At 36.1% G+C, this 23450-nt stretch overlaps 1 protein-coding gene across 2 annotated transcripts; it reads left to right on the forward strand.

The window, feature by feature from the left end:
* Positions 1-3315: 3315 nt before the first annotated feature.
* LOC139687016 (protein OPI10 homolog) lies at positions 3316-20326 on the forward strand. 2 transcript variants are annotated; one of them, XM_071584106.1, is made up of 4 exons: positions 3316-3639; positions 3757-3868; positions 14847-14976; positions 17921-20326. In XM_071584106.1, exons 2-4 carry the CDS (start codon positions 3851-3853, stop codon positions 18337-18339), a joined length of 567 nt encoding a protein of 188 aa, XP_071440207.1. In that variant the 5' UTR covers positions 3316-3639; positions 3757-3850; the 3' UTR covers positions 18340-20326. The 2 variants fall into 2 exon arrangements, with proteins under 2 accessions (XP_071440207.1, XP_071440206.1); XM_071584105.1 differs by lacking the exon at positions 3757-3868.
* The last annotated feature ends 3124 nt before the right edge of the window (positions 20327-23450 follow it).

Genomic DNA, 23450 nt, shown 5'->3' on the forward strand with positions numbered 1-23450 from the left:
ACGTTTATAATGCCATTTTGTACAGCCTGCGAGTAGATTTGATATCGCTCCACGTGGACGTATTAAAACCAATATGAAAGCAGTAACCAATTCGCAGATTGAGTCCACTCCGCTAATGAATGTATTTATCATTTCTTCTTTTTCATTTCACTCCGTCTACTTCTAAAAGGGAGAATTTATAAGGCAAGAGTTTAATGTATTTAGATTCAGTAAATATGTTGCGAGCCTTCGCGATTGTAGTTTTTCATCACGAAGAAATGCCGGGCCATCCTGCGAAGCCATATTTTTTATACGAAGCAATATAATAAAATTGTACCGACCATTCAAAAAAACTTGGGCATTTCTATTAGAATATGCTCTCACGAGCATATGAAACCGGGAGTTTTACAGTGCTTGCAGCGCCGAAAACATATGATTTCAAGCTTTAAGGAAACTATTATTTGCCCCCTTATCTCATGATTCTATCTCAGAATAACTCATTCCTACGTCGAAGCTGGCAAACGTAGAATGGAATGAAGTCGGATATACTCACCATCCTGCAAATACTATATATCAAAGATGTTTCGGCCGTCTCGGTAAATACTGGTGAACTTAAGATTAAACAAAAGTCGCAAGAAGACTAAAGTCAAGGGCTTTAATCCATCAACGAAGGAAGCAGGGTTCAAAAAATCAAAAGGAAAAGAAAACCCTTTTTCAGTACATCTACATCTACATCTACATAATACCCCGCAAGCCGCCGCAAGGGCGTGTGGCGGGGGGTGTTAGGTCACCAACCGTAAAAAGGAAAAATACCACATGCCAAAAAAAAAACAACACGGAAAATTACACCCACAGTAGCGAACACACTCATGCAAAAACCCCTTCATCCAATACTCATGCAAACACATATACAGTAAATTACATGCTGCCAAGCTATCAATTATAGACAGGAATACACAACTCAATTACAAACTACAACCAGGAAGGCCAATGAAGGGAAAAGGTGAGATCGCCATTCCCACGACAAGGGCTAATCCATGGAGCATTAGGAATCCTTTGCACTCCATGGACCATGGAGAGACCATGCCATTAACATAGGGGAATGACTACAAAGGAAGATGAACTAGTGGCTTGAGTTTGCTATCAGCGCCAAAGAAGCTAGTCGCCCTAGCAATTTAAACAATTTACAATAGCGCTTGGAATTTCATTGTGGAACCTATCCGTAGTGCGAAATATGAACTGTGACCACATAGTTGCCATTTTTGTGCTACATTTTGATAGCGCTCTGAAGAACCCCCGCACCACAGGATAACCTCAGCAATGAAGGATGAATGGAATACAGGTATGTCATACACCTGCATGTCTGTAAATATGTGAAAAAGTAAACAAAAGTAAATAATTTTTTATAAGCTTCAGAGTATGTAACATTCACGTTGGCGGAACTGTAAGCAAATAACTAACTGACTTTAATGCTAAAAATTATAAGTAAGATTTAATTACAAATGCAGAGAATGCTGAAGTCATAATATGTATAGAACATTGATCAATAGGAACTAAGCGATACTTAGTACCTATTAAGTAAAGTAAAAAAAAAGAAAAAAATGTATCCACATGCATTGTTTACTTAATTAATTATTTCATTTTTAAACGTTCCAGTCTTTTTTAGTAAAATAACGCAGGTATACTTTGTCACCAAACTTAAAGCAATTGATCCGTAATAATGAATTTTTATTTTTTCTTTTCCGCGTTTTCTTATCCAACATTAGTTATTAAACTAATGCTGAATAAGAATGAACGTATTTTTTTAAGGTAATCTACCGGTTAAGGTAGGTTTTTGGATGGGCACAACTACCAAACAAATATTTTATTACTCCTAACAAAACACAAAATCCATCATCCTACTCTATATCAGGTCCCTCTTCATCTCTGAGTACTTTCTTCCTCCCTTCATCCCGTCCAACATCCCTATCCTGTTCCTTCCCTTTCCTCTTTTGCCCAACATTCTACCCTCTATCACAGTCTTCAACATCCCAATGCCGGTCAACACCCCCTTCATCCACTTTTCCTGCCTCCATAGGATTGCTCCCAACAAACCCCTCTCTTCGCCCACCATACCAAGTACTTCCTCATTTGTTTTCTTCTCTGTCCATTTCACCTTCTCCATTCTTCTTCACACCCACATTTCAAAAGCCTCCAATCTACGTCTATCCTCCTGCTTCAATGACCACGTTTCCGCACCGTACATAGCTACGCTCCATATCAAAGTTTTTACGAGTCTTTTCTTAACATCCTTACTCAACGTCCCTCTCATTAACTCCCTCCTTGTGAAAGCCTCTGCCTAGCATAATTCATCTCCTTACGTCCCTACTACTTTGACCGTGTTGGTCCAAAACACTACCGAGATACGTAAACTGTTCTACCTGCTCTAGTTTTTGCCCTCCTATTTTAATGTTAAGCTTGGCCTTTTTCTTTCTAGAAAATCGCATAACCTTTGTTTTATTAATATTGATTCTCATCCCATACCTGTCGCACTGAATTTCCAATTCACTCAGCAATGCTTGCAGCCCCTTGGCTGACTGACTAACTAAAGCTTGGTCATCAGCAAACCTAACTGATTTTACGAATTCCCCGCCCACTTTCATTCCTACCTCGAGTTCTTCCCATGCCTCTTTGATCATTTCCTCTGCATACAGGTTGAACATCAACGGCGATAATGGGCAACCCTGCCTTACACCCCTTCCTAACACTGCCCGACCGGACTCCCCGTTTCCCACCCGCACCTGAGCAGTCTGAGACATGTACAGGTTGCGGATTAGCCTCCTTTCCCTCCAAACTATTCCTATTTTCTGCAATATAGTATACTCATTAGTTTTTCCCAATTCACTCTATCAAACGCTTTTTCGAAATCTACGAAACAGGCAAATACCTCCTGGTTGTGTTATATATTCCTCTCGATTAATAATCTCATTACTGCAATGGCATCACGCGTACCTCTCCCCTTCCTAAACCCAAACTGATCATCCTCTAAGTACTCATTTGCCCTACTCTCTATCCTAATGAACGTATATTATATGCCGGTAAAAATCAAATCACAACAATTAACAAAAAAGAGAAAAACATGCTAGTTTTTGCAAAAGATATCTGAAAGTAAAAATTTCATTAGTTTCAATAATTAGTCGATAGGGAAATTCGAGTCGCGGGGTTGCATACATATTGTCGGTGATTTCACATACATGGAGAAACCGTTTTGAAAGTTTGCCTTTCGCACGCCGGGTGACCGGCGACTATGCGCCACAAAGAACGGTGTCGAAAATTGGCATAACTCGAAAAATGAAGCAAACTGAAATCTAATTTCGCTGTGCCGGTAGTAGTATACCGTATAGTGAGTGTAGCGTTTAAAATTACGTATCTATTGTGCAGCGTAACTGTCGAGTATTTTGCAATTTAATTCAAAATATGTAAGAGTGCATCTCAATTTTAATAATGTGTGTGATTCCAGTTTTACGATAGTTGATTTGTTATTCTTTTATAACGTGTAACCGTTTGAGGGAATTCGGTCACCGTATTACTCCTCATCAACTGGCATATATCCCCAAAATCTCATAGATATATTTTGCTGGAAAAATGTCAATATTTGGTTGTATCGTTTCCGGAAGATTGGTAAGATATATTCTGTACGTTGGCCATGTTGAGTTTATGTAACCCTTGTATAAAAATTTAAATTTGGCATGCATTGTAATTTAAAGTAGCACCTCATGCTCCCTAGTTATTTTTCAGGTAAAAGATACACTTTAGCCAAGTTGAAATGATATGAAGTGATGCCCGGATATTAGGTCAAACACCTGTGTGATTTTATAGTTCTTGTTCAATTATGCCGCTATTCATCTTGGTACGGCATTTCAATTTCAGATATAAATGTTTCCTGTGTAATTGTGAATGAATAATAGCCTTGGTGGGTTATTTTATTGATTAAGAGTGTTTAGTGTGCTCTGGTGATAAAATAATTACTTGAGCACAGAGTTATCACACACATTTCTGTGAACTGGGATTGTTAACAATGCCTGCTTCTTGCCATAATTTAAAAAACTTGATTTTATACACAAACCACTAAATTTAGCATCCGATAAGTGAAATATTAATATTTACTGCTAATTATTCTTCGTAGTTCAGTGAACCTCGGATTTAATGTTGTACTAGTAATTGCTGTGGTTTCTGAGCTTAGTCCAGAGCATTAACTTTATCCTTTATAATTATGTGGAGCTACAAGCAGCTTATATACGTAATTTTGCCCATTATTTGCATTGTAGTCTTCAATGAATTCATTGAAAATTAATTCATTTCTTCTGGCTACTGCTCATCATGAGCGAAAACCTCTAAATTTCTGTTATCGCCACTTATAATAAGATAATACTCAAACCTTTATCAATTCAGAGTGTTGTTTCAAAAATATATCCAAGTGCTCATTTGTTTTTTAGGATAAGCTTGCCTGTCATTTTCAAGGCTATTTTTCCATAACACTTTTGCAATAGTACCTTATGAAACAAGTCACACTCAGTTAGTTTCATGGGTTTACTTAAATCTTTACATCTAATGAAATTTTCTGTCTTCCCATGAAGGCTCATACTATTAGAGACTTTCCATTCTACTTGGGCACATTGTGTCAGATGACCATCTTCAACTTTTTCTAACAAAAGCGATTCCCTCTACTTGAAAAAGTATTTATATCCTAAGGATTTTTGAGAAAAAATTTTAATTACCAAATTACAGGATTTTTGAAAATTGTCATAAGTTTTGATTCATTAAAGACTCGTAGAAAGCAACATTTTTATTTCCGTTTCTTTGGTGCTATAAGGGCTTGAAATTCAATATTAATTTTCCTTAAAAAACTCATGCTCTATCTTTTAATTATTTGAATGGAATTCAAATTTCACCCTAAGGCTTAGGAAAAACTAAGTTTTTAGGGTGGAAATTTTTTATTTTCTTTAATGTTTTACAGGTTTTCAATCATTTAAGGGAGGTTTAATCAGTGGAGCAACTACCATTTTGTACCACTGTGTTGTTCACCCTGCTATTAAGTTATCTCTGGGCTGTGATGACCACCCATCCTGAAATTGATAATCAAATTTTGGAAAAAATAGGTATTATTAACAATTTAAAAAAGTTTCTCATTTTTATTGCTAAACTTTACTCAAATTAGGTCCTAGAAATACAATAGAGATTGGTAATACCAGATAACTGAAATTTGGCCTGGAACCATCTATATGATTCAAAAATACCACACTTTGAATTTTCATCATTCCATGTAGTCCTCAAATTTAGATAAGAAATGCGCATTTTTCTGTGTTGATCAATAACATTTTAACTTTGATATTGTTCTTCTGACAAATGTAAACTAATATAAAAATAGTTAAGGCTAAATCAGTAGGTCATCAAGCATTATTTACATGCCATAACATCCGAAGCAACATCACATACATGGTGCCTCCACTTGGTGAGTCACCTTTAAAAGTGGCACATGCTGTACGTCTTCATCCTCATTTTTAATCGCTCTTAATGTTCAGCCTGGTTTGAAAATTGATTGAGGGATTGTTTTTGGTTTACTCCATGCTGTTCATTTTGACATTGTTTACTTTGGGTTTTTAATCATATCAGGAATTCATAGTTCACATGAATCCAACTATCCATACTAAAAGGAAAGACTTGTACTTTTCCACAGATTTTATATATGGTACAACACGTTTCACCGACTTGGGGCATCATCAGTACCTTTCCTTTCCTAAAAGACTTCCACGAAGTGAAGCCTGAAACAATAGAATGAAGCCAACTCTGCTACCTATGTCAAGCAGCATAAAGAACTTGTGAATTCAATGTTCTTGAAAGAATTTTTTACCTTCATAAGCAAATTACTTAAAAAATTAATTACATCCTTGAAGATTTAAAAAAAATGTGTCCAGCATAGTCAAGTTGTTCAATGAATTTAACCTCCCATTAAAATATTTAAAAAATACATAACTTTGAAATAAATGAAAATTTTCAGTCGAATCCCCTTTCTTTTATTCAGTTTGTAAGTGATGTTCTAATTTCATTGTAATAATTGATAGAAACTGCTCTTCAAGAGCTTTAATTAATTGGTATTCTACCTTTTATGTTAGGTTTAAATGAGCATGGACTGAATAATGCAACATTGCTTACCTTCATCTTACAAGACACCTACCCTGGCACCTCAAACTACATTAAAATGCTTTCAAATCTACTCACTTTCTTTCTACTTTCATTCTTTCCGACTTGACTATTCTTTTCCTACCCATGCCTCAAATGTTCTCCCACCTATCACAGTCTTTAACATGTCATCTCCATTTAAAATGCTCTGACTCCACCTTTCCTGTCTCTTTGGGATTGATCGCAATGATGCTCTCTTCTTCACCACCATGCCTAGTACTCCATTTGTTTTCCTCTCTGTCCATGTTACCTTTTCTACTGTAAAAGCCTCAATCTATAGGTATCATGTTGTTTCATTGACCATCTTTCTACGCCTTACAGAGCCACACTCCATATTTATGTTTTGATGAGACTTTCCGTTACATCCTGACTCAACATCCCTGTGATAAACTTCCTCCTTGTGAAGGTTTCATTTCCTAATGCAAGTCATATTATGTCCCTACTACTTCAAACATCTTGGTCCAATACACTTCCAAGGAAGGCAAAATGTTCCCACCGCCTAGTTTGTCCCATCCTATTTTAATATTTTACTTTGCTTTCCTGTTGCTAGAAAATGTCAATCTTTATATTGTTTACATTGATTCTGATCCCCTACCTATTATACTGATTTTTTAATTCACTCAAAATTGATTACACCCTCTTCACTGACTTAACTAAAGCTTGATCTGATCATCCACAAAAAAAACTGGATTCAACTCCTGCTTTTACTCCTACCTTCAGCCTCCATCTTGGCTGTTTTACTATTACCTCCGTTTGTATGTTAAAAAGAGAAAGTGATATTGGCTAACCCTGCCTCTCTCCACTGCCTAACACTGCCCATACCAACTCTCCATCAGGCACGTGTACCTGAGCTGTCTGAGGCATGTACAGGTTGCAAATGATTTACCTATCTCTCCAATCTACTTTTATCTTTTATATTGGGTTAATTAATTCCAACCAGTTTATTCTTTTAAATGCCCTCTTAGAAATACACAAAACAAATGATTGTTTTCTATGTTCCTCTCTATTAGTGACCTCATTACTGTTATGGCATTGTGCCCTTCCCTTCCTGAAATAAAACTCATTATCCCTGAAGTGATCATTTTCCCTCTTCTCAAAGCTGTTATTGAGTAGCTTAAGTATCTCCTTAGCAGATTTTGAAGTCTATGTCCTCACTTATGGATGCCTTTCCCTCTTTTGAGATGAAAACTAATGTTAAAGATAAACATAATTTCAATGAAGTGATCCCTTAAAAATTATGTTTTCAACTTTTTGTGAACCCACAAGTTGCTTTTCAGGGTTATTTTCTCTTTTCTCAGCCTTTTTTTATTTTAATTTCCTTAATGCCCTTTCCATTCTGCAATCAAGTACACCTATGTCTGAGCTATCCTCAATGTCTAAACTTGCTGATCTAATGTATTTGCCGCCCATGTAACCTTCCTATCTCTCTTGAATCTTTTTTGTCCCAATTAATAATTGTCCTACTGCAGCTTTAATGGTGTGCTGGGCTTTTCCATTCATATGTCTTGATAGTGCTTTCACCTTTCTGTGCAGCATATATTTCTCCCTTCCTTTTCAGTCTTTCTTATATCCTTGGACACTATCTTCCACCATCTGTGTTTTTGCCCTATAAGTGTCCTGTGTCAGGCTATCGTCTATATCTTTGTTCCTCCTTTTGCCTAATTCTGTTTTTACATTCTTCTGTTTACCTCTTTCTTCGTTTTTCCTAATCATCACATCTGTCATCCATGATTTCCTTGTCCTATTTCTGTTGACTGTTTCCATAGTTTCATGTGTTGCTTTTGATATCCCTTTTTTATATGTTCCCATTTTTCTTCAATCGGTGCAATATTTCCCTATCCTCAATCGTACATTTTTCGAATGCCTCCTGGTACTTCATTTCATTCCAGTCAATTCTTATGCATTTTATGTCCTCATCCATCTTCCCTGTTTTATCCTCTTAAATCTGATGTTGCACTTCATTAGGACTAAATCATGATATGAATCCCAATGAACTCCTTGAATATTGTTCAAATTGATTATGATGTGCTAAAATCTGTGCCTTACAATAGTGTAATCTAACTGATATATTCTAGAGTTACATTCTCACGTTACCCTATGTCTATTTTGGTGTATATGCCTAGTGTTCATTGTGATTAAACCTAGTCTTGTGTGGAACTTAATTGCTTTCTCTCTTTAATTTTTGCTTCAAAAATCTCATTATTCTTCTACTTCACCTTGCACAGCCCTAAAATGTCTATATTTCCTCTCTTCATCTCTCACTTTATTTAATAATTACCCTGGCCTCAACATTGTTCTAGCATTCCACCTAATATTCTGATTTACTCCTCTTCTACATCTTGTTCACTGCTGCTCCTGTCCATTTTGCTCTATATGAATTAAATGAAATGAAAACTGTAGAAGGCTTGCCTCTCCCACTGCCGGGCATGACCCTGGTCCATGATCCAGTGGGCCAAGTCCCATAGTTGCCAGAATTCATTCAAATAATTGTGTCCATCATATTTTCACGAGATAAGTAATTGAGGTGCTTTCCCATTGCCTTCTTCATTAGTGTATTTAACGTGACACCATCACTCAAAGGGCTGCTCCAATGGTATCAAATGCCTTTGTCGCCAGCTCACTGGAGAATAGATGCTGAGCAGACAACCTTTCATCTGGCTCTTCACTAGAAGCAATGTCTATGCTTTCTCTGGAACAATTATAGGGGTCATTAGAACTCAGGCTCTTCCACCACATAAAAATTGCACTCCATGGATAGGATTCAAGAGCCTTACAACAATTGTAGTATTGGATTCCCTAACTGTAATTGTATCTGATAATTCAAATTTTGCTTTCCATGCATCTTATGTTATTCATAACAATTTTCGATCATTTTCAGAATCTTTTAAAATGGTCAAAAATATTTTTCCCAGAATCCTCGTAGGATAATTATTTTCTCAAGTAGAGGTATAATTTTTGCAAAAAGATGGAAGATGCTCATCTGACACATTGGTGTTAGCTGTTTGATTTTGAGGAGGACATTGTTAGGAGCGGCCAGGCAAAAAATAAATAATACTTGTGCTCCATTATGTCATATATAATAATAATAATTATATATATATATATATATATATATATATATATATATATATATATATATATATATAGTACAATACACAGTAACACAAATGACTGAGTCATTACTTCTATATCTTCAGATGAAGACGGATTATTTCCGTCAAAATATCAAGAAAATATGTGAGTGTTCTTTTTTTGTTTCTATATTGTGTGTTACTGTGTATTGTACTATTCGGCACTTCCGTGTTACGTCTACGAAAGCATATATATATATATATATATATATATATATATATATATATATATATATATATATATATATATATATATATATATATATATATATTATATATAGCATATATATATTTATATATATGTATATTAATATTATTATTATTAGGTAATCTACCGGTTAAGGTAGGTTTTTGGACGGACATAATTACTAAATAAATATTTTGTGACACCTAGCAAAACATAACATCCTACTCTACATCAGGTCCCTCTTCATCTCTGAGTACCTTCTTCCTGCCTTCATCCCGTCCAACATCCCTATCCTGTTCCTACCCTTTCCTCGTTTGCCTAACATTCTCCCCTCTATTACAGTCTTCAACATCCCACTGCCGGTCAATACCCCCTTCATCCACTTTTCCTGCCTCCATAGGATTTCTCCCAACAAACCCCTCTCTGTGCCCACCATACCAAGTACCTCCTCATTTGTTTTCTTCTCTGTCCATTTCACCTTCTCCATTCTTCTCCACACCCACATTTCAAAAGCCTTCAATCTACGTCTATCTTCTATCGTCTATCAATGACCACGTTTCCGCGCCGTACATAGCTACGCTCCATATCAAAGTTTTTACGAGTATTTTCTAAATATGCGTACTCAACGGCCCTGTCACCAACTCCCTCCTCCTTGTGAAAGCCTCTTTGCCTAGCGCAAATCTTCTCCTTGTTGGTCCAAAGCACTACCGAGATACGTTAACTTTTCTACGTGCTCTAGTTTTTGCCCTCCTATTTTAATGTATATATACACATATGTAAATATATATGTATACATATATATATGTATATATATATACATTTATATACATATATATATTTTATTTATTTATTCATTATAAGTCCGAAAACAGCACATTCGGCCGTGTGTCGTGCCCGTTAGTGGTCGTCATCCCACGAAACCCTTGCAAGGGAAAACCAGCGGCAGGACAGAAGACGCAGGAGAAGAAGACCAAATTAGTTAGCATAGGAACGTGGAATGTTAGGACAATGATGAGGACAGGGAAATTGGAGAATGTTAAGCGAGAGATGGAAAGGGGAAAAATAGATATTTTAGGTCTATGCGAGGTGAGATGGAAGGATAGCGGGGATTACTGGAGTGATAATTATAGAATAATATACAGCGGCGGGGACGAGAGCAAAGGAGGGGTTGCCATAGTATTAAATGAAGAGGTAGGAAGAAGTGTAGTCAACCTAGAGCAAGTAACGGATAGATTATTACTAGTAGAGATAATAGCAGAACCGACGAACTTGGTTCATATTCAATTGTTCCTGGCTCAACCTTGTGGAAATTCATTATAATGAAATTAAGAATACAAAGTAACTTTCCACTGTCCTTTATTAGCGTACAACCGGTTTCAAGGCGAGGATGATGACGCTGGAGCGTTGAAACCGTTTGTACGCTTTCTTTGTATTGTTAATTTCATTAACTTGGTTCATATTCAGGTATACACGCCACCGAGCAACCATACAGAGGAAGTGGTCGATAGGATATACGATCAATTGGAGGGCATCATCGAGTGTGTTCCTGCAGGGAAACATTTGATAGTGATTGGAATGCGACGGTAGGCAAAGGAAGAGATGGTGATGAGGTCAGGGACTACGGTTTAGGCACAAGGAATGACTGCGGGGAGAAAGCAGTAGAGTTCTGCAGGAGACGGGGGTTAGTCATCACCAACACTTGGTTTAGACACCACAAAAGACGCAGGTATACATGGAAAATGCCAGGTGACTCAGTGAGGTATCAGCTAGATTATATTCTGGTTAGACACAGGTTTAGGAACAGTGTGATAAATTCGCACAGCTTCCCGGGAGCGGATGCGGACTCTGACCACAATTTAGTTGTTATGAAATCTAGCGTCCGTTTCAAAAAGATAAGGCAGGGACAGCGGGTTAGAAAATGGAGCATAGAAGCATTAAATGCATTAAAAAGGAAGGAGTACCAACAGGCAGTGGAGGAAATTATGGAGGATGGTAAAGGGCTAAGTATTATCAAAGAAAAATGGGAAAGTATGAAGAAAGGGTTATTGCAAGCCGCAATAGACACTATTGGAACCGTTAACGCTAATAGGACTAGGAAACCATGGATCATGGATGAGATGATTACAAAGATGGATGAGTGGAGAAAATGGAAGAATGCAAATACAGAGTTTGGCAAAATGAAGTACAAAAACTTAAACAATAAATTGAGGTGGGCAACAAATAAAGCAAAAGAAGCATCATGGAAGACGCAGCGTGAGGATACGGAAAGTTTGCAGAGGAAGGGTGAAATTGGTGCCCTGTACAGCAAAGTTAAATCTATATCGGTAAGTAAGAAAGGGAGATCTATGCTAACAGTTTGAGATATGGCGGGTAAGATATTAGTTGACTCAGGAAAGATCCAAGAGAGGTGGAAGGAATATATAGAAGAACTGTTTAGTAAAGATCTTAGACGAACAAAGTTACACATTGAAAAAGAATATGAGGTAGAGGAAGATAGTTAAGGTCCAGGCCTACTAGACAATGAGATAGAAAGGGCATTAAGGGAGATGAAATTAAATTAGGTCGTGGGGATGGATAACATTTCCGCAGAACTATTGAAATGTTAGGGCAAATGTGGGAGGAAGAGGCTATATGGGCTGATTCATAGTATCTATGAGGAAGGAATCTGGCCGGAAGACTTTGTGAGATCAGTGTTAGTTCCTATTCCAAAAAAGGTAAAGTCTACATTATGTGAGGACTACAGGACAATAAGTTTGATATCCCACACAGCCAAAGTTGTTCTAAGGATCATAAACAAAAGGATAGAGAGGAGGGCCAATGATTACTTAGGGGATGACCAGTTTGGGTTTAGGAAGGGGAGAGGTACGCGTGATGCCATTGCAGTAATGAGATGATTAATCGAGGGCAATGTAGAATACAACCAGGAGGTATTTGCTTGTTTTGTAGATTTCAAAAAAGCGTTTGATAGAGTGAATTGGGAAAACTAATGAGTGTATTGAAGAAAATAGGAAAAGATGGGATGAAAAGGAGACTAATCCGCAACCTGTACATGTCTCAGACTGCTCAGGTGTGGGTGGGGAATGGGGAGTCCGGATGGGCAGTGTTAGGAAGAGGTGTAAGGCAGGGTTGCCCATTATCACTGTTGCTGTTTACCTGCATGCAGAGGAAATGATTAAAGAGGCATGGGAAGAACTGGAGGTAGGAATGAAAGTGGGCGGGGAATTCGTAGAATCAGTTAGGTTTGCTGATGACCAGGCTTTAATTTATCAGTCAGCCAAGGGGCTGCAAGCATTGCTTAGTGAATTGGAAATTCAGTGGAACAGGTATGGGATGAGAATCAATATTATTAATAAAACAAAGGAAATGCAATTATCTAGAAAGAAAAAGGTTAAGCTAAACATGGAAATAGGATGGTAAAAACTAGAGAAGGTTATGTAATTCGTAAGTGTTTTGGACCGACACGGTCAAAGTAGTAGGGATATAAAGAGAAGAATTGCACTAGGCAAAGAGGCTTTCACTAGGAGGAGGGCCTTCTGTAATGGGCTCATATTTCCACCCGAGGGTCCGATTGTTAAAGAAAGAGTTCGTTACTTTGGGATACCAATGTAGAAAAAAGCAATTCATCTCAATGAACCTTTTAATAGCTGGTGATTAACTAAGCTATTTTGTCCTTGCATGATTTATAAGATACATTTGTGAGGCATGGTAGTCCAGAGAAAAGATCTTCTGGGGATAGGAAATGACCCCCTGCCCTAATTCTGGAATACCAATTACCATTTAGGGCTTGGTATGAGGTGAGCTCTACCCCTGCCTATCAAATCAACCCTCATGTTGAATGCTGTCATTCATTTTAAGATACATCCGCAAATACATAATGCATTTGAAAGGAGTCATCACAGACAGTGTAAATCAGTTGGTTGTGAAGTTCCATTATCATACCAGGCACATCAATAATGACACTATCAGCAGCAGGATGTATGGTATTGTAGGGAATATGTCCTGGGCAGCCAACTCCTATTAGTTGCAAGTTTATACTCCAATTAAGTTTTCATTCTGGTTCACCAAAATTATTTTCTGCCTTCCTGCATAGTTCTCCAAAATCAGTTGTAATATTATCATGCGGCAATGTACTTGTCCTCAATTCAACTGTTAACAATTGAATTGTGAAGCTGTGCCACAGCATGTAATTTTGCATCATGGATTTTATCTTAATGTAATAGCTAAGTTGGCATATATTTTGTGGTATTCATCATTACCATCCTCTATGTTAATGCCATTGAAGTTTCATTAGAAAAATGCTTCTTATAAGTCATGCGAAACAAGTTGTTATATTGTTTACTAAAGTATTATGATTTTGTCTTTGCAATGGAAATGTTTTAGTTATGTAAGAGAGGTGAAATTTTTCTGATAGCAGTTGGCCTGCATGTGTGCTGGTATAATATGATTGATAGTTAAAAATGCTGAATGCACATGGAGTGTCTGTTTCTGCAGCCTTTCTTTCCTCTGACGGTAATGACAAAGAAGCTATTTTTTAAAGCTGATTTGCCAGTACTGATGGCGACCCTCACTGACCACATTTTTGTCCCTCTTTATTGGAAGCACAAATATATCTGCATTCTCTCCACACATTGAGTGCTCTTACCACCCAAAAGTACAGAGCATAATGGCGTACAATATCTTGTAAAAACGATTTTACTCAAGCCTCTTTCCTGCAAAAAGTAATAATTCATTTCTGTTTGAAAGAATGTGACATTCAAATTGAAGTTTTATACTATACCTACCTACCTGTGTACCCATTTACTCCTCTCTTTACTAAGACAACAGATGATTCCAGTTCTTGAAGTATCTTAAAGCATTTGCATATTGTGATGTAGGTGTACCTAATTTGCCCTTTATGTGAATTTTAGCTCAAGTATTTCCTTATTCTGAAAATGTAAATGAATCAATGAAAGTATGACTTGACATATTTTTTCAAAATGAGAATTTAAAATTGATTTTCAATTAAGGTCAAATAGATTTATTGGCCATGCTGTAACTTCATGTAATACTTTTATTTGGAAATATGGAGAAAGTAGCTCATACTAATTTTTGGTTCAGTATATCCTATACCAATAGCTTGAATTTTCTTCTCAGAAAAGAGAAACTGAGTTTCCAATGTATTTCATTTGCTCAAACTTTTGTTTGTTCTTCTGAGAAAAGACATGGGATGCAAATTATCCAGAGTTATTTCCATGAAAAATAGCATTGTATTCAGCATTTTGCCACCTAGTGATGAACATATAAACTAATGTGTATATTGACAAATTGGTACCAGAATAATTTCTTTCTAGGTACAAACAGATTTCCAGCAAGTTGGAGAAACACAGTTTGTGATAACTATTCCCGAGGCTGACAACATAAATCATATTGTTGTATTTTTGACTGGTCTGCAACAATTCCCTGCTGGCCTTGCGGGTTTGGGTATGTGTCAAATAGTGGCAATTCAATTTTATTTTTAAGAAAATTTATAAAAAGTTAAAATTAAGAGAGATGGAGGTTAATTTCATTTTTTTATATGCATAAGAATTAAGTCCCCACACAGTAATAATGCAAAACGTGCCATTCATTTTTGTAGGTGATGAAATACATTGTATGTGATTGTGGGCTCCTCCTGGAATCTCTGGATGAGCTCTTTGGTGCCACGCTTCAAAGCTTGGTCCTATAAATTCATTAACTCATTTTCCTTGGTGATCTTGGATGATGACCCAAAAGTTAAATTGGACTTTGACAACAATCATCAAGGCATAGTCTTAATTTTTGTTGCAAGTGACTGGCCTGTTGCGTTGGGCATTATCTAAAAATATTGAAAAATTTCAAACGATTGAAAAGCATGGCAAATTAGCACTGGCAAATAGTCTCTCTGAACCTCTCCAGGTAGTGCTCCATCAAAATGGAAACTAATTGAGATTAGGTTTGGGCCATGAGGCTCCAGTGCTGAAGAGGTTTTTAATGAAGTATGAATTTTTGGGCGTAGTATTTTGTTTTAATCTGATTTTAGTTTAATTTCAAAAAGTACAAGTCGTGAAAAAAGTCCGGATCGAAACGACATGCAGTGCGCCATCTAGCTACACATCTGCTGACTTAAAGGAGAGGTGTTGTGTTTTTTTATGTTGAGTTGTATGTGGCGGTACGTGTCTTAATCTGTTCATCGCCGCATGCAACGGCAGCAATGAAGGAGCTAGAGGAACGGCGTGTGTGTGTGAAATTTTGTTTCAAACTTGGCAAAAGTGCTACGGAGATATTTGGAATGATTCAGCAAGCCTTTGTTAATGAAGCTATGAGTCGAAGCCAGTGTTTTGAGTGATACAGTCATTTTAAATTGGGCAGAACCTCGACAGATGAAGATTCGCGAACGGGGCAGCCTTCCACTTCGACAGACCCAAACCATGTCATATTGGTGAACGATTTGAGGTGGGCAAATCTCCGTTTATGTGTTAGGGAGAGAGCCGAAGCAGTGAACATTAGTTTTGGATCCTGTGAGACAATTTTGACAGACATTTTGGGCATGATGTGCGTCGCATCAAAATTCATCCCGCAGGTGCTGACTGATGAACCGAGACAAAAACATGTGGACATTTGTCAGGAACTACTGGATCGAGCCAATGCAGACCCAGTTTCTTAAAACCTTCTTTTTTGTTTTCAAAGTTAAAATCAATCTTGAAAGGGTACCAATTTGACTCTATTGCGGACATCATAACTAATTGTAAGGTGGACCTGAAGAGGATGCCTAAGGTGGCTTACTAGGCAGGGTTTGAGAGCTGGAAGAAACGTTGGCAAAGGTGTGTCGTCAGCCAAGGCATGTACTTAAGGGCAACAAGTTCCATGAAGCTGCATCCATCAAAATAAACAAGTTATAAAATCAGTACTGTCTTTTTTTTATCACACCTTGTACCTCTAACTGCTCCGAATAATCCTCAACCAGTTCTTCCCCATAAATGAAAGGAAGAATGTGGAATAACAAATAACCATTTCGTGTAAGGAGCAAAAAGACTTCATTGGCTTCCAATTGGATCTGGTAGAACATCATGCCTAGCTCTAATTATGTGGTAATTATTCAAGAGCAGCCTTTTGACCAGAATAATTATGTTGTCCCGGATTACATGGCAGTAAATCACAAGACTTAGATCTTTAAAAACATTTGATAAAACGTATTAACTTAGAAATTACAAAATAATGATTACACTTTTTACACTCTCCTAACCTCAGGTGAAATCTGAACATGGTGATTCCCCAGCGAGACTTTCGTAGACTGACACCCATTTACTGTCAGCTAGATGCTGGGCTGCTGGAAGCCTAATCATGCATACACCCCGAGATCTTTATGTAATGCCATGGGAGTTTGTAACAATAACTTCATCTTGAAAACTGAAATAATAGCTTCATATTTTATCTTAGGGGGAGGTTGAGGGGATAGCAGCTTTTGTTAAGGAAGAAGTAGTTCGCTATGTAATTGATCCTTTTGGACCCATCCTCCTTTGGAAAAAAATGTGTCCCATCATGGGTAATAGTCATGGGCCTCTACCCTCCCATATGACGTGGGAAGAGACCTTTGGCACTTGATAGAGCAGGACTGCCTACCTGCTTGGGAAAGTCAAGGGATTTTTTGGGGACTTGGGCAACATGGAAAAGTTGAGAAATTTAAGAGAAATCACTAAAAAATATTTTTTAAAAATCCTTTTTGGCACAGTATGGTGCTAAAGGTGCCTGGTGTTTTATAAAGGAAGCCTGAGTTATCAAATAAATCATTAGATTTTCCAGTTTGTCTCACTAATGAAATAAAAAAGTTTGATTCTTGACTGTTGGTTTCCTACCAATCTCTAGCTGTCATGTGTGTGCTCATATAATTTGAGTGAGGATGGTCATGTGTACTTTGATCAATGGTAGAAATATATTAAACCCTATCAATTTGGGAAAGGGTTCATTATTTTTTTCTGAAGTAGGTAATGGTGAAATTTATTACCATAGTTTATTTTATTATTTTTTTCAAATGTCTTAGATTTTCACTCAATATGCAAGCAAATCACTTCATATGTACATGCAGATTGTATAAGGTAATAATAATTGGAGTAGGGTCATTCATGGCACTTTTAATTTTGAGAGTAGGGCATGAAAAACTTTTTTTTTTGGCTTGTTAGTATAGCATATATTTAGTTATGAATTTCTATATTTTTATGTGGAGGCATACAAATTTAATTTCAAGGGGTTTTATAATGAAGTCTATTTATTTGTAAAATGTTGACTGTGTTTATGCCAACATTTTTCTACGCCTTTCCGAATAAGTAAATAAATACATAATTTTTGTGTGTTCACTATTAATTCTGATGACTCAGCTGCTAGCTTGTTAATGAAAAAATGTTTTCTTCAGTTTATTTCAGTTGGCCCAACCCTAATGCTCCACCTCAGTGGCAGATGCTTGGCCATATTTCAAATGAAAAGCCATCGGCAATATTCAAAATATCTAATCTAAAAAAGAAGCCAATGGATGGCACATCCACCACAGTTATATTTGATCAGCAGATGTCGCATAATGCTCAAATTGGTATATCAGTAGAACCTATTTTCAATGTTAAAGAAGAGAATCCAGTTAACAATTTGAGAACTGTTGTGGAGACGAGTCATAAAGTATTACAACATTTTTTAAATTATGTTACAAGCTTTGCCCTTACCCCTAGTCAAATTCCATCTGACTCGACGGATATGCTTGTTCCTCTCTCAAGAATCCAGAATTGGTATAGTAATGTTGAACGACGCTTGATACAAAATCCAGACTTTTGGTGGTCATAAGTAACATACTTTTTGCTGTGGTTGTTGAATTGAAGTCAGCTTCTTTAATTGAAGCTAATTTTTTATTTGAAGTGAATCTGTTTTTCTTGTTAAGGAACTATAATTCATTTGATTCATTGCTTGTTTGTACTTCCTATTTGTGCAACTTGGTTATATTTAATTAAAATACAGCATGTGGAATGTGATTCTCAATCAGCTTATAGTATCATCCCCTGTAATTCAAATTGATTAATGCCCAATCGATATTTAATATCTATATGTCTATAAATATTTTTTTATTCTTTTAATTTGTTTAATATATATTATTAATTTTATAGTTTAGGGCATCATATTACGTATCACTTAACGGATCAGCTGTGGCAAGCACTAAAAAATGCCGTTTGGTGTTGATGAAGCCCACAGATATTTCATAAAAGTATCCTTGTAAAGTTTTGTTATTTTTGGCAATCAGCTGATCTTGGATTTGCATATGAATTTCATTGCTTTTTTATCATTCATAAGCTGATTGGCATTCTAGTTTCTTAATATTTTAATGTTTGTTTCTGTAATAGTATTGTCATTTTTAAATAAATGGTTCATTGTTTTGTTATTTTTGATAATCACCAAGACTTTGGGAATCACTTATCAATATCTAAATTACTTGATCATTGTGAAAAATTAAAAAGAATTCTAATTTATGAAAATTAATATGTTTTTGAATTTTTACTTCATAATATGCATACAATAAGTATGATTGAGGTAGTGACTAACATAAATGTGAACCTGGTTATTGGGTTTTGATATATGTGGCTGTTGTTTTCAGCTATATTTTTACTTGAAAACCATCCTTGGGCAAATTGATTCATATAGTTAATAGCCATTTTTGTTTAAATATTGGTCAAATGAGCTATTGTATCACCTGTTAAGATAATATTTTTTTACTATCATTATCACCTTATTTTGTTGGGTTTAACTAATAGGAGCAAGTTTCTTTGCAATCATGGGCTACCCAAGCCATATTTATTTGTGTAACTGAACTTGTTGTATTCCACCCAATGAAGAAGATATCACTTTTTTGGCATAAGGTTGGTAACACCAGTACATGATCTTGCATATCTGATCTGACTTATTTAAATGCTTCATTAGTTTTATTTGTGAAAGCAACTATTTGTATGAAATGTAGTACAGATGGCTATCCCAAGTGTTCTCTTTGATACTCAATTAGTAAGTAAAGGATTTCAAGTTTAAAATAATACAAAGTCATTTATACTGTAAGTCCTAAGGTTCCAATTTTTTCTAGGGATTTTTCATCAGACTTTAATTTCATAAGCATTTCCGTGTATTCTTGTATTGGCACTATTGTTAACTTTTGAATCACAGAAAAGGCAAATTGGGGATTAAAAATCTTAGTCATATCCACGTAAATATCCAGGCCACTATAAAATGTATTCTCTTAGTCCCCCAGATTAACACTTCTATTTCTCTATCTAATCTCTAAATAATTTGTACTTCTTAGTTGTTTTATGATGCCATGCATCTCAGAATTTCTTGAATTTACTAATTCATCCCTCTATGGGATTGTTACTGTTAAAAGAGAGAAGAATGTTATAAAATTGAATAACAGATATATTTTGTTAGCTCATCAGGTTATTAAGTTAGGGCTTTGTGAATTCACTCTTTAAATATATTATATATATATATAAAAGGCCTTGAAGAGTTATTGTCGTAATGCATTAGGTACGTCTGTGATTCAAGTGTATCAAGAGCATGGTTTTCAGCATGTGCCGAAGTTTGATTCCAAACCAATATTTTTGTTGTGTGCAAAAACTTATACATTTTAGTGAAAACTAATTCATCAGTGTCAAATTTAAATAGAGACAGACTTCCAAAACAGGAGTATAATCCAAAGAGAGGTATATTTATTCAGAATATGTTTATTGAATTGTATTTTACCAGTATATTTCTATGGAAGCTGGAGAAAGGTTTCATATTGCAAAATAAAATGGAATGTGGGTAAATATTTTATGAATTGGATTAATTTCAAGGCACTTTTCGCTTCTTCTCTTCCATTTCCTATAAGAGCCAAAAGAGCTCGGCATCCAAATGACCTTCCTCTCTGACATGCAATCCCTAAAGTTTCAGATCCCTGCATCATCTCCCAGAGCAAAACCACCATTAACCCATCACATTCTGCATACATTAAGATACTTGTGAAGCCTCCAGGTCAGTTCTAAATCTAACTTTATATATATATATATATATATATATATATATATATATATATATATATTTAATTCTCTCCAATTTTGTTCAAAAAGAAAGGTGCTAATATTTTTTGTCTGTGTTCCTATTTTTGTTTTAAGATGTTGATTACTTGGTAGTATCGAACACATTTTTGTAAATCTCTTAAATGTGCCCATTGGGGTTCCAGCTCAAAACTTCTAAGAATAATTTTCATGAGGATAATGACTTGTTCATGCAGTATCTCAAACAAAAAGGGTGAGATATTTTTGAAGTGCGATTCACTTTAATTCTTATGGAAAGGGACAGCAAGAGAAGGAGAGCAGAATATTCTGCACAAGAATCATTATATTGGGGAGCATTTGTATGAACATGATTCTATAAAGAAGGCTAACTCGAATACATTTGAAAACTGACCCAAGAAGCAGTGACAGTTAACAATTTCTGCTGGTATAGCACAAGGAATCAAAAATAGTTAATGTTTAAAATGAAAAACAGAAGAAGCAGGAAACAGTAGCTTGGAACAACTTGGCTTATTGAACGGAAAGAGGCAGTTGGATACTCGGGACGTTCAATATTGACCATGACAAAGTGTACAAGGACACTTCACCTTTATTGCGGAAAATAATAATATTCCATGACTGTATTTTTTATTAATTTTACAATAGGCTCCACAATGATAGGCTACAATGATATTTCATTTTTGTTAAAGTAAAACTAATGATTCTTATTTGTACATACTATTTGAATATGAGGATTAAAAAATGGGCGAATCAATGGGAAAACTGTTGAAACAACCATTCTTTGTGCGTCATGAATTTCTACTCCTGTTCTAACGTGCACATTTTATTACCAAGTTATTTATGGAGTAGCATAAAAGGTGTTTTCTTATTCTCCTTAGGTAATTAACTTGCTTCTTTAGTTGTTGTCATTGTAGCCATATTATAAAGCCATAGGTACCCATGCCAAATGCTGAGGGATTGAAGAAAGTATGAGACTACATTATATTCAAGCACAGATTTAGGACCAGCGTGGTCAATTCATAGTTGCCCGGGGCAAATGTGGATTCATAGCATAATGTAGCGACAATGAAGTGTAGTATCTGATTGAAAAGGGTAAATTAGGGAAGATTGTTTAGGAAACAGAATGTATAAGCTTTAACCAGAAAGACATCCAGGTTTTATTAGCAGACTGTAGAGCAAATAATGGATGAGGACAGGGAGCTGGATACTATTGAAGAAAAATGGGAACTGGGTAAAAAAAAAGATATCGAAAGTTGCTAACAAAAATGGAGGAATAAGAATCTATGCATGACAGACGATATGATTACAAAGATAGATGAGAGAAGGAAATGGGAGAATATGAATACCAAATTAGGTATAAGTAAGGATAAAGAGTGAAGGAATAAACCGTGGTGTGAAATAAACAGGGCTAAAGAAGCTCAGGGGAAGTTGCAATACAAGGATAAGGAATGTTTACAAAAAAAGTTGAAATTGATGCGTCATACGCGAATGTGAAAGCACTGTCAGGAAGGAACAGGGAAACTGTAAGAAACAATCAAAGATAAGTCTGGATAAATACTAGTTGAACCAAAAATGATCCAAAAGAGGTCAAAGGAATATACAGAAGAACAACTGTATGGTTAAGGCACTAGACCAGCAAGGTTAGACGTTGAAAGAGAGTATAATGTTGGTGAGGGAAGCTTAGGTCTATGCATACTCAATGCCAAGATAGAAAAGGCATTGGAAAAGAAATTGGATAGAAAGGAAATTCGTATCAAATAAAGACCGTGGAGGTAGATAAGAGTCCCACGGAACTACTTAAAAGTTTGGGAAAGGGTGTATAGAATTGTTATTATGGACTAATTAGTAACATTTATGAGGAAAGAATTTGACCAGAAGACTGTCAGATCAGTTTTAGTTCCTATCCCAATAAAGGGAAAGGTAGTAATATGTAAGGAATACGGAACAATAATTTTGATTTCGCACGCAGCTGAAGAGGTTCCCTGAAACACCAATTAAGGATGGAGAGCAGGGTAAATGAATACTTAGGGAATGACCAGTTTGGGTTCAGGAAGAGGAGAGGAGATGCCACAGCAGGGATGAGGTCACTATTAAAGAGGAGCATTGAATAAAATCAGGTTGTATTGTGCAAGAAACTTTTATTTTGGAATTTATATTGCATATACTTACTTCAAGGATGGAGTATTAATTTATAGGTTTATTCATTGTCACTCTGAAATACTGTCTGTCAACTTATCAATGGGAAAATAAAATTAAACATTGAGTCCATTGGGCCACATTATCATATATTTTACTGAGAATACCAGCTTTCGCTAATCATTGACTAAGAGTAAAGTGATTTGTGGAACAGCACCTATGTGTTTTTGATACTTTCGTTCTCTCTGAAAACTAAAGGAATATTTTTCCTTAATTATTATCCACTTTTGCATCATTTAACAATTCATGCGAAAGGATCCAATCTCACTTCAAACGGTTTAGAGCTATTGGGCCCGGGTATACCTACCTTTTGAAGTTATAGTATTCATATTTAATATTTGCGTTTCCTAAAATACATGGTGATTTTGTATTTCATTACTATCGAACTAGTTTAATTTTTTATCAGACAAAATGTCATTCAGAAGCATTTCATGGTAGATTTTGCAGTGGATTTTGTTGGAGGAATGTTATAAGAATTTGGCCTGGAAGAAAACATAACTGAGTTTTATTCCATACTCAATGTACAATGATTGTCTTGCTAGTGCCGCCATTACAGACGCATGCTCACTCAAGGGCCGCATCGCCAGTGACTGGAAGACAATGGTTTGCGTTTTTTTGGGCCTTATTCCGCGCCATCTGTGAGAGGGTTTCCCAACTAAACCAGGGAACAGA

This window comes from Hetaerina americana, unplaced genomic scaffold (genome assembly GCF_022747635.1).
Source record: "Hetaerina americana unplaced genomic scaffold, ioHetAmer1.1.p SCAF_16, whole genome shotgun sequence".
NCBI classification, from domain to species: Eukaryota; Metazoa; Arthropoda; class Insecta; order Odonata; family Calopterygidae; genus Hetaerina; species Hetaerina americana.